This window comes from Dendronephthya gigantea, unplaced genomic scaffold, assembly GCF_004324835.1.
Source record: "Dendronephthya gigantea isolate DGI-Jeju-01 unplaced genomic scaffold, DenGig_1.0 000007F, whole genome shotgun sequence".
Lineage (NCBI taxonomy): Eukaryota > Metazoa > Cnidaria > Anthozoa > Malacalcyonacea > Nephtheidae > Dendronephthya > Dendronephthya gigantea.
The window spans coordinates 1,916,039-1,928,785 of NW_021163017.1; the positions used below are offsets into that span (position 1 = coordinate 1,916,039).

At 37.8% G+C, this 12,747-nt stretch overlaps 2 protein-coding genes across 2 annotated transcripts; both read right to left on the bottom strand.

The window, feature by feature from the left end:
• Positions 1–631: 631 nt before the first annotated feature.
• Positions 632–8,602, bottom strand: LOC114517028 (V-type proton ATPase subunit d 1-like). Its single transcript, XM_028536671.1, has 7 exons — positions 8,389–8,602; positions 7,717–7,888; positions 6,923–7,101; positions 6,200–6,279; positions 6,015–6,092; positions 2,924–3,100; positions 632–2,587 (listed from the first exon to the last, which is right to left on the bottom strand). Exons 1-7 carry the CDS (start codon positions 8,510–8,512, stop codon positions 2,348–2,350), a joined length of 1,050 nt encoding a protein of 349 aa, XP_028392472.1. The 5' UTR covers positions 8,513–8,602; the 3' UTR covers positions 632–2,347.
• A 2,297-nt stretch (positions 8,603–10,899) lies between these two features.
• On the bottom strand, positions 10,900–11,771 carry LOC114517029 (myosin light chain 3, skeletal muscle isoform-like). Its single transcript, XM_028536672.1, has one exon. It carries the CDS (start codon positions 11,678–11,680, stop codon positions 11,240–11,242), a length of 441 nt encoding a protein of 146 aa, XP_028392473.1. The 5' UTR covers positions 11,681–11,771; the 3' UTR covers positions 10,900–11,239.
• Between the last annotated feature and the right edge of the window lie 976 nt (positions 11,772–12,747).

Below are 12,747 nucleotides of genomic sequence, written 5' to 3' on the forward strand. Positions count from 1 at the left end.
TGTTGGTGGGAATATCCTCACGGGGCGACAATGATCGCAATATTTACTTTTGAGGAAAGTTTGCAATTAAGTAACTAGGTAATGTAACGGGACTGGCACTTCGCGCGCATTTGCATGAAGTTGAGAATGCTCAATATCGGTCGATATTTTCGACCGTCATCCCCGGCGGATTGGAAAAGTATAATTTCCGTAAAAAGGTCCTGGAGAGATTTATCGCATTCTGCAAAGAGCGAGGGATGAACAAGGTCAAGGAGCAAGGAGAAAAGTCGGCGACAAGAAGACCAAGAACGGCGACAAGAACGGCGACTTGAAATTGAAATCACTGAGACTTGCCCTCGGACTTGACGGCATCAAACCGAACGCTTTCCGGCGCATTTTCGTTTTTCCTAAACTTTCCCGATGACTTTACTGCTCAAGCAAAGGGTTTGAGACAATTACAATTTTCAATTACGAACCCAGTGTGCCGTACGATTTCAATAAACAGTGCATTGCTAAAAAAACCCCGTTTAGTTGAAAGCTGTTATACGCGTGTACAAAATTAATATTTCTCAACCGAACGTCCTTGTAACTATGCCAATCATTTGTTTAATATACACAAACCGAAATTTTATATTTAATATTTAAACACACTCACTCAGCCTTCAGAACAAATTCAATAAGCCTTTGTTTACATCACATCTATTAATATACAAGTGATTCTATATTTAGATATAATTCTATTTATATCTCGTGGCGTGGTCGCGTGTGCAGATACACGCACGCGATTGAACCACAAATGAATTGAACACAATTTTTTTTTAAATCAGTGACGGAATAATAATAGTAATCTTTGAGCTGTATATAACGTCTGGACTGAAGCACAAATGTGCTAAAAGAAATGAGCATCTGATATCTATAATCAACTGGAATAATTTTGTTGAATGCTGAGTCAAACATTGAGCGCTCTGCATTCAGCGTGAATAGATGAGGGTGATATTGCTCCAGGTGAAATGGAGTATTTCCAAGCTTCTTATATATATATATATTGTACTGTGCATCCGGACCCATTCTTACTGCAAAACGTACGTGTATTTTTCTCACTTTCAAAGTCATTAGTTTTGGCTGGGTACCTAAGTAAAGGTCTGTTCACACGATCCAATCTTGTTGGATTCAATTCACCTCTGATGGATGTGTTGCAGTCTGTTGCATTGATATGGGCAGTGAATAAAAAAAGCCAGTGCATTACTGCTTGATCACTAACAGACTACATTCCATACGTCAGAAGTGAATTGGATCATGTGAAAAGACCTTAATGGTAATTGTGATAAACTCTGTGTGTTGCTTTTCATTATAAAATGGATCAGGAAGAAAACTGGTGTTGGATCATGCACGTGGCTTGGCATTGCAATTATCGAGGTTCATAATTCTCTACAAGCGTTCAGTAAGTTAAAATAACCCCCAAATCAGTGGCGTACGAGACACGATATTTGGGCGGCACATATTCATATATTCATGTTGCTCAAGATTAATTTCTTTTCAAATCGATTGTCTTTATAGGTCTGTTAATACGAATATGTGAATATTTGCCCCCCCCCCCCAATTATCGTGTCTCGTACGCTACTGTCCCAAACGACGAACATATCGGCCAGTCCTTTATGAACCACTTTAACCAGAGCCTTACTCGAACCAAAAGAGTAAATGTTTGTAAAAGTAGATTTGAAATTTTGAAAATAAGGTTGAAAAATGGAAAGAAAATAAACTTGAACAAAATCAATGCTGAGGAGAAGATAAGAAGAATTTTTCTTGAAAAAGATTTCACTTAGCATCAACTTTGTTGAAAACTTGATACATTGGGCAATAAGCAAATGATGACGTCATAGCGTGATAAAATTACGTGTGTCATTGCTTAGGACCCAAAATTGTATTTAAATATTCACCTGCATGGCTGATGAATGAAACCTTTTCTGTAAACAAAATAATAGAATTTCTCGAAAGATTTAGGCACAGAAGACTTGAAAATTGGTTCAAACTTTCCGCTAGGATCAATTGTATATAGACCTTTCTAAAAGGTCTGAGTTATGGCGAAGTTTGCGGACAAAGTATGCTTCTGATTGGTCCTGATTTTGGTCGACTGGCACGTGTGGTGTTAATTAATTCATTCACTGAACCGAGTTTTTTTATTTCTATATACAATGGTAGCGAACTACTTAGTCGATGTGGCGAAAACTCGTTGTGTCTATAAATTAGGCTTTGTAGTCCCTAGTTTGTCCAGGATTATTGATTGATCATTAATGCATAATTTTTATGACATTGCTTATTAAATTACTACAATTATTTTAGTTATCAGTGCATTTCGTAGCTTCTGCCGTCAAAATATAGGTATATAGTTGTCAATCTTTGCCTTATTCCTCTGCGCAATACACTCAGCAATCCATATTATATTCCGACTCTCCTGTTCTTTCAGCTTAACAAACGCATAAAAGACACCAAAATGAAACTGCCGTTCGAACGCAAGGGTGTTGAGCTTTACCTCGTGCTCGAAGAACCTATCTTCGAGGGTCTTTTCACCGGGGTTAGTACCAGCTCCGTCGAACAATCTCCGGTAGTCCTGTGCAAATGAAAGTACAATGTAAAAACAGTAAACCATATAAAAACTGTAAAGCTGTTAACAAGAGTTATCTTCATTGCAAGTAGCAGTGGGAAACTGATAACTTTCCGACCCTCGGCTTGGAATAAGAGTCCCGTTTACTGTTTACACCACATTCAATTCATTGGCACGGCACGGCTAAAATGGGTACCCGTGCCCAATTTTATTAGTGCTCAGGCTACCAAAACAAAGGCCGAGCACGGATGAAATGGGCACGCGGGTAACCATTTTATCCGTGCCGACCCAATACATCTAGTGTAGTGAAGAATGCCTCCCGAAACAGCATGCATGACTTACCGCGTAATAATCAGCGACTGCCTTCACTTGGTCATATTCATCGGCATTTGCAAGGACCGCCAAACCTTCGGGATTCAGTTTACCACACGTTGGAAATAGTTTAACCCGATCATCTTTACTGAGTTCTGTACCAAACGAATTGATGGTGATCATGAATGCTCGCCTGTCTGCTTCGAACTACAAATTATAAAAGAAAATTTTTGTCAAAAAAAAAACAAGACCACGCATCAAACTAATTAGTCTTTCTCTGCACGATGGAAAATACGCCATTTTGGGGTAGAGGTTTTCAAAATCACGCGCGTAAGATCTCGTAACGGCAGTTGTTTTAATTTTAGACAAAATTTATTTTGCATATACATGGTCTTTTGATTCTTAAAAATTGCTTTAAATATCGTTAAAACCAGTTCCAGACGTACCTCAAAATGGCGAATATTCGTCATCGTAAAGAAGACCGATTTAATTTAGCAACCGTTCCCAAAATACGTGACGCTCTGAGGTGGGGGTGTTTGAGAGGGTGTCACGGGGAGTAAAGGGGTTTATATAATAACTACAATGAAACACGCAATTTTATTGGTTCGTAGGCGTGCAGTATGAGACAATCCTGCACGGAAAGTTTACAATGCCGCTTTGCGCGGGAAATTGGACCGTCGTTTCATTGTAGTCATTTTATAAAGAAAATACTAAATAGTTTTCCATGCAGGATTGCGTGATACTGCACTTTGAAAATTGCTCGACTTTCGTCCTTTTTCACGCTTTCCGAAAGTCTCGCAACTTCCCGCGTGCATGCAGTATCACGCAACCCTGCACGGAAAACCATTTAGTATTCCTTTAGTCACTAATGACAATATGTTGCCGGATGACAAAGTTGCAAAAAAATAGTTTTGAAAACACAAATTGGCCAAGCTCAGTAGAAAACGACGAAGAATGTTTGCCGCAACGTTTTCCATCTTTTAAAAATCAAACACATTGCGGTATGATTTTGCTTACGCTTCGGGCAGAAAAATTAGTCTTGTGGAAATACGAGCGTTACGATTATTTGATATCAGTGAATCGGATATACATGAATCATCTAATATTTTGTGCGTGGAGGAGGAACCGATGAATTTATTATGCAGTGTACTATTAGATCAGTGGTGGGAGGGGAATTGGGAGGGGGTATATGTTGTTTAGCGTCACGTAACTTTCTAGGAGGTAAATTCAAAAAGGTTAAAATTACCCTAAAAGGTATTAGTTCTGAAGTCAAACTCAAAGTATATTTTTAATCGTCAAACAACGTCACGGAGAGGGAGGTGGGCGTTAAAAAGGCTAAAAAGGGAAAAGAGCGTCACGTATTTTTTGGAACGGTCCTATATTGTAGACAAGCTATAAAATATACAGTCACGCATTTCTGTCTGAAAAAACATTTTCCTTGACTGCTTGTCATCCATGTTTATGACCACAATAAAGTCAATATGAATGATGTTTATCAATGACAATACTTAGCATAAGAGGTGTGTTTTTAAAAAGTCTACGTTTCTTGGAAACTGTTTCTATGCAGTAATTTTCGCTTTTTTAATTTGCAAAATCTAATTCTAATCTAGATTTCGTATTCACTCAAACATTATAACAACCCCCTGTCATGCCTTGGCCTCAAGTGGCCTTATATCGCCACCATGAAAGCCGGCTAATAATGGTTTGAAGTAAAGTGATTTACAGAAGATACTAGAAACGGAAGGTAGAAAAGATCAAATGAAAACGCCCTGTTATTATTGTGCAATTTTAGAACACAAATGATTTTCATTTTTTTCCTTTGCGAACAAATGCTATAAAATATTGGGCCTTTACTAGGCTTTAGGCTTTAGCAGTTTAAGCCATACAGGCGCACATGCACGACGCAATTTTTGTCGTACGATTTTAGTCGGCCGATTTTAATTTTTAATTCGCAAATATCAAACTGTTTTGATATATTCCGATTGCAGTCTGCCGACTAAAATCGCTTAAAAGTTAAAAATGACGTCGTACACGCAAGGATCGACGTAGAACAACGTAATTATTACATGGTCATGGACTTTAGTGAAGCATAAAGAGTTCCTAAAAAGGCCTACTGCAAAAGAGACCGGACTGGCGTGTGAACATTTAAAAAATAGCGGCTAAAAAACAGAGAAAAGCTAAACTAACTAAAGAGCAAACCAAAATGACAGAACACTATTCGAAATTCTGGCGACAAAACGTCTGGTCAAACGAGACAGATAAATGCATGGCTTCCACTAATTAAACAACAAAGGATTCCCGCTATCGGATGGGCTGAATTATTCTTACCGTTTTTGTTCTCGCTCAAGCAAGAAACATGAAACTGAAGGCTTTGCTCCACTAATTAAACAACAAAGGATTCCCACTATCGGATGGGTTGAATTATTTTTATCGTTTTTGATCTCGCTCAAGCAAGAAACATGAAACTGAAAGGCTTTGGTGACTTTTGGTGCGGCGGTAAAGTTTTGATTTTGTCTACAATTAAACTACACGTGCAGTGCTATGTACTTATTCACACACAAGAACGAGGACGAAGAATCCGTTTTTCTCGCGCGATAGATACGATCGTACAAATATTGTCAGTGCAAGTCAGTGCTGGTAAGTGTTAATTCACACTACAATCTTCCGTTCTTAGTTTTTGTGCAAAGTTCATGGAAGAAGTGAAAAATCATTTAAAAACTAATTTCGAAATAAACACGTGAACGCAATGGACCCTATTAAAATACTGAACTAGGAAAATTCGTCGGTTCTGAGGTATACAGCTGGAAAGAGCATCCTAAAATTAGTAAAATGGGAAAGTTTGGTGGCGAAATATTGTAGAATGTGAAAAATATCAGCATGCGAAGTTGGCAAATTTTGTATAAATTCGAGAATTGGTAACGTTTGGTAAACTTAATACTAATTTATAAAAAATTTGGGTCAACATTTCGCAACCAAACTTTCCCTTTTTATTAATTTTGGCATGCTCTCTCCAGCTTTATACCTCAGAACCGACAAATTTTCCTAGTTCAGGATTTACTTTAATACGGGAATGGTCCATTTGCATCGCATTTTAATAAAGGAAAGACCTGTAATATTTTACCTGTAAGATTGGGCACATCACTTCCGCTGTCACGCCACCGAGGTCCTCACAAAATTTGTAGAAATTTCCGAGGTATGCCTAAAATATTTAAAGAAAAAATAAGCAAAAAGGCTATATATAGGATATCAAAAAGTTTTGAGCTTAGTTCACAGGAAATAACATGGAACTAAAAGAATGCGTATGACCTTGTATAATGTATTACGAATAATCTCTATGTTCATTTCATCCAAATCTTGCTCGGATATGCACTTCACAAAGAATGGTGCTAGAAATATGAGATGAAATATGAAAAAAGATTAACTAGGTCTGCCTTTGGCTAAATTTTGGGGTATACATATGTATTGCAGTAATCTATATATAGTGAGGTTATTGTGTAATGGTAAAGTGCCATTTAAAACCTTTTTTCAAAGGTTTTTTCACATTGTTTTATTTTTGCATTATATTATTTTCATTTTTTCACAAACTCTTTTAAAAGTCAGCGCAAAGGAGGAAATATTGTTGAGAAAACATTTGCTCTCTTTTCCTTAAATATTCTCTGTTTAATTTGTCTACCTGTCAGGAAACTCCAGCCCAAATTTTTTTCAGACTTTGGAAGTAAAAATTCCCCAGCAAATTTTAAAAGATTTCATATATGAGCAATTTATGTTGTCAAACATGGGTCTGTGTTTATTGATGTTCTTGATCATTCATGATTCACTTTTTACATTATAAACTATAACCTATTTATTATAGGTACTAGCTTTAATTTACTCCAGTATGGATTGTTTCTACCAGGACATAAAATAAGGCAGAAAAATATCAATAGATTTTTGTGAAGCAACATCTTATAACCACTCTGTTCCCACTGATGTTTCCCTAGTGATTGCAAACTGTCACCAATTACATACCGGTACACCCTTCTAACTTACCTAGTGGTGTATCAACTAAAACAGCATTGTAAAGCTCAACTGGGGTTGACGCAATATTGATTGAGGCCATTTCCTCAAAACTTCCAAGTGGATGACATTTTGGAATTAGTTCTGTAATAGTTCTTTCGTGAAGTGTGCCAGTTATCAGTAAAATTATGTTGTCTATCATATAACTGTACCTATGGAAAACAAAAATGACAAATTTCATGGACTATGTATACCCTAAAAAAGATCGGGAATTAGGGCTGCTTTCCACTGTCGCATTTTTCGCAAGTATGTACGTACACTGTGCACGCACATAAAAGCCTAAAACCTTCTAAGTTGTTATATAATTAATTTTATGCCAGAATAAAAAATACCAAATCATTGAGTCCAACCCTACATGCATCTATTCAATTGTAGATTTTATAAGTATCATTCAAATGATTTTAAACTTTTACGTGCATGTATGTATGTGCAAAAAAGTGACAGTGGAAAACTGCCGCAAGAGCCTAGTGCCTTGATCCTCCTCCTATTGCTTTAAACTGTTTACGTCTGTCTTAGTTAAACCAGCTGGAATAACCTAGCAGGTACCGTAGTGGTAAATAAAGACTGGCTATAAAATGTGATGTAACTATGGTCGATGGATAGGCCAAATGTTCATCATCATTAACAGCCAACTGCATGTAATTCAGAAGTGAAAGTTTTAGATAATTTTCACAATTTTCACACTCAAATGTGCTAAACTATGTTTGAAATGGGTTTATAATGAGTCATGAAGTCAACTGTAATAACATAGCTTCAATGATACATACGTAACATAATCCATAAACGTTGCCAGTGGTTCAACAGCTTGATTCCTTAAATGTCGAAATTCTGCAACCATCTTTTCTCTGAGTCTATCGTCAATCACAGAGACAGAAAGAGGACCAGCCTCATTTTGAAGAAAACTACCATAATCTGTACTCTGTAGGTGGAGTTTTAGGTCTAGAAAAGAATAATATCTATAACCAGGGGTGCTTACAATATACCTTTGATCTGTATTGTGAAGTCTGTGTGTCATGAAGTCTGTGAAGTGTCTAGTAGACCAGTAAACATTGTGATTTGTGCAACCGAAATATTAGGGATTTTGATGTCTTCTGCTTGTTTAATATGATTGTTTTTAAATTTTGACCGCTCAATTTGCAATCTTGAAGTCTGCCTAACAGAAACGACAAATACAAAAACTGGATAGTTAATAATTTAATTATTACAATTTTTTGTACATCTTTAAAAAGGCTGAAAGCCTGAAATTGCAGAGAAAAATCTGTCAGCCGATGACAACCATGACGCATAAAACAAAGTAACACACACAAATAACAAAGTAGAAATTTTGATACGACATATCAATACGCGAGAGAAAAATATGAGAAAGAAAGCACAAACATCAATCACATGACCGCCATGAAAGAAACAAATGTATTGTATAATTCATTTAAAATACCAACCTTCCAATGTCTCGCATTGCTCAAGATTATGATAATCCGTCCTCCTAAGAATACCTGATCTAAATCCACGAACTAAACCCTCTAAATAGCCACCGTCGACGTTGAAAAACAGATCAGAATACATACTTTACGAGCAGCAAACGAAATAAAATTTATTAAACTTTTTGTGTCTATTTTCTTCGCTGACCAGTGAATCCCCCACTTGAGCCAGCGCACAAACAGCGGTGTGATTTAGTACCAGAGAGTTACGTCGTGTATAAGCAGCAAAGTGGCTCTTATAATATGCTTCTGGTGATGAAGGCCCGGATGTGGTTTAACGGACCGAAACCTTTGCAGTGTTAGAGAGGTTAAGATACCCCGGGTACGGGTACGGGTAGCCATAATTTATTCATTGGAATTTCTTGTTGTTTGCACGTTTCATAATACAAATCATTTTTACCTCAAGAGGCTAAAGTCTACTGGAAAAGAATTGTCGAATTAATTGCGAAACACTGATGGAAATTCACTGAACAAAATAAGGTTATCCGTACCCGTACACCGGAACTGGGGTATCTTAACCTCTCTATTAAATACTTACGTGGTGTACCTACAAACCAATTTATTTAAAGTGGCTCTTGTAGAGCAAGCTAATCCAGTAAACTCTTATTTGCGTTCACTGAGCTAATCTCGTACCAAGGTGAATCTCGTACTTGCCAGATGAACAGGGGCGAGCAGCCCCTCGTCGTTTGCGTTTGCGCAGCCCCCAATCTCGTAGTCTCGTACGCTATTAGATGAGCAGGGGCAAGCAGCCTAGTCCCTAGGCCTCTTATACGTCGGTTACGTCACTGATTTTAAAACCCGCGCAATGAGGCCTAGGGACTAGGCTGAGGGGCGAGGGGCCGGTTGCTCGAAAGCAATCTCGTTCCCCGAGCCCGCGATTTCTCTGGCAAGAAAACAAAGGCTCTGGAATAATACAAACCGGAAGCCAGATATCCTGGTTCCGGTTTATAACGGTTTTTTGTATTTCAAAATTGAAACGGCGTGAACGACCAATCGGAATCATTTCTGATTTCGATTATTCCAGAACCTTTGTTTTCTGGCCAGAGAAATCGCGGGCTCGGGGAACGAGATTGCAGAGGTTGAGCAAATTTAAGAACCTACATCTTATGATGTACTTCCAATGAAAATTACACTATTTGCATCGAAATATTTCAGCTTGCTTTTTCAACGACACAATTTTGGGTCAAAATTCGGTGGTAAACGTAAGCTTGTCAGCTTGTGACTCGAAATGATGTTAAACTCATCCTCACATCCTGTGCATATTTTCTCAGTGAAATACAGTTAAATTTCTACTGGCATCTTGACCCTAACATGCAGTTTTTAAAATTTCAACAAAACATTTTAAACTTGGCTTTAATATTAACTTTAACTTATCAACTTGACACTTATCAACTTGACACTTATCAACTTGACTTGAAAACTTAGCCGTTATAACCTTGACCGTTATTCAGGTGGTTACCTTGACTTTCATTAACATGAAATTTATTCTGCTTGAACCAGTCTGCCAAAGATCTTTCGTTATGACGTCAGTGTAGAGGACTCGCCAAATAATCAATAAGAGAAAGTAAACCCAATCGTTTGTTCTCTTGAAAAGTATAAGTACACTTAGCAGAATCAATATGACGGGTTGTGACATCATTACGTCATAAGCAAACAAAAAAACTAAATGAGTCTGAGTACAGTGTTGCTTAACAGACCAAAATACGGCGACCTTTCGGAGTTCCATCGTTGTAAGGACTGATTACTAGAACCTCGTTACCAGGGCCTTTTCTCTCGCCCCAGCCCCACCGCCCATATAAAGTCCCAAAGGCCCTGGTAACGAGGTCGTGATTACTAATATGTTTAAAGTTATTTTAGTTTATATTGAAATTAACGCACAGACTTGATAAAGTGAATTTCTAGAATTTATCAGTTCTTTGGAGTCCAAGGACTTTATTAATTCCCTGCCGCGTAAATTGCACAAAACATGAAATAATTTTGCTTTTTGACTTTGTAGCACCTCATTCCGATTTTTATCCATCCAAGCCAAAATGAGTCTTCCATGAATCTTCCATCAAACGTGGAAAAAGCTGAATAAACACTTTAGCCTTATGAAGTCAATGCCAATGGCATTTTCATGCGTATTAATTACCTGGAAATGTTTACATATAGATTGTTATCGATTAATCAGTCACCAATAATTTTGAATTGTGTTAAATGAATTGAATTCGTTCATTCAGTTTCTGTAAATCCAAAGAAACCCGTAATCAACGACGCTTAATTCAATTTTTAACACCATTTTAGCATCCATTCACAGCCCCATTTTGACAGCGGCCAATTTTACATACCATCGGTATTAAAGATATGCTCCGGATAGATATATTGGACATTCACCGCGGCGATCTTTGCGATCGAGAAAATTGTCCATATATGGTGGTAACCTGCCGTAGTAAACCTCATTGTCATTGAGTTTTGTTCAAAACTACAAAAAAGTCGAGCGAGGCAAAATATACTTATAATATTTATACAGCAATAAAAATACACAATGAATCAATACAAAAAGGTGACAAAACTGGGACATGTCAAAACCTGTAAAGGAAATAACGCCCCCCAACATGAACTAAAATTCTGTTCGTCTGTTTTGCAGAAAAGACTGCGAGAAGTTCTAAATTTGCCTGGTTCAACCATATAGCAGTAGTTTATAGAAATATAAAGTCTATAAAATTTGTTATTGATACAAAAACCTAAAACAGAGATCCTAAACACAAGTCCGCGCGTCTGTTTGCAGAAATAGTCAAAATCACGAGTGCCAAATGTTTCTAAATCGCGGAGCTCAACCAGACATGACAAATTTACTAAATTCTTCGTAGTTTACTAGACCTTCGGCGTCTTCTTTGCCCTCGAGAATTTCATCGACATCTTCGTCGGTCATCCTATCCCCCATGCTCGTCAAGACATGGCGAATCTCTGCGTTGCCAACGAAGCCGTTTCCCTCGTGGTCGAAACACTTCCACGCTTCCATAAAGCCCTCGATTGTGCCGGTGTTTCCCTTTTTCGAGCATTCCTCGTGGAAACCGAGGTACTGCTCGAAATCGATCTCTGCTCCTTTGCCCAGTTCGTCCACGAACTTGTCAATCTCTTCGCCCATTGGATTCAGCCCGCAAGAACGCATAATGTTGCCAACCTCGTCGACCGTGACTTTGTCATTACCCGTTGTATCGAACATCAAAAACGTATCCTTGATTTCGGCTATCTCGTCGTCGCTAAGAGACATGGTGGTAAGATTTTATGAACGCGTTCGATACTCAGCTCTAAACGCAAAGACAACGCCAAGGAAAGTGACAAAATCGCTTGAACAAATTTTAATTACCCCCAAAATGTTATGATCGTAATTTGCATGACAACCGTAAATCGGTATCCAGCCGGTTTTTGACACTTCGCTGGGAAAATGCTCGACTCTAATGCGATCTGTTTTGTAACAAATTCCAAACTTTTCTCTGTCAAAAGATCGTTATTGCTTGCTGAAATCCGCAGCAAAATTGCCCATCAGCTCAAATTTCGAGGGCTTTACCTAAAAACATACTTTCAAGCGGACAGGAACGCATCCAACTTAAAGCTAGTCGGTTAAATTGTTAGGTTGTTTTCACAGCATGAACTATTTGTTATCGCTCCTTTGATTCAAACGTCTGCAACATCAAACGTGCATCAAAATCTGGGTTTAAAAATAAGCGGAAAATCTCGCATGCACTCCTTTAGAAGACGTTCCTCAATTGTTTGTTTGTTGTAAAAAGCATTGCAAAATAAATAAAGTTATTTGCAGTTGTTTTGCCCACGTTTTAGGCCGTCATGCGTTGCACAAATCTGAGAGTCCAAAGCCACTCATATTACAAGGTTTTGTACATCACCGTTTGCGGTCGGGGAAAAGACACCGGTAAGAACATTATCAATACCGAGAAAAAACCCCCGGCATAGAAGCCCTGGTATAATAAATAGCACCAAAATATCACGCAATTGTTCGTATTAAACTCGACTTAAACTCGACTAAGTTAACTCAAGCCCTATTTACACTACGACGCACAATTTTTGATAATGCGTATATTACACAAGAAATTGGTATATACGTATGAAGTTTTGTTTGCCCAAAAGCCAGTCAAATTTCATCAGTATACCAATTTTATCTGTTTATAAACTATTTTTAATCATGAAATTATGACTACCTAATTATACGGTCCTAATTTCTCCGTATCAATTTCATTCGTACCAAAACTAAACTCGTGCGTAGTGATGCATGTTGTACAAGACGTTGCCATCGGCTTAGTTGTGGAAAAACAGATAAATTTT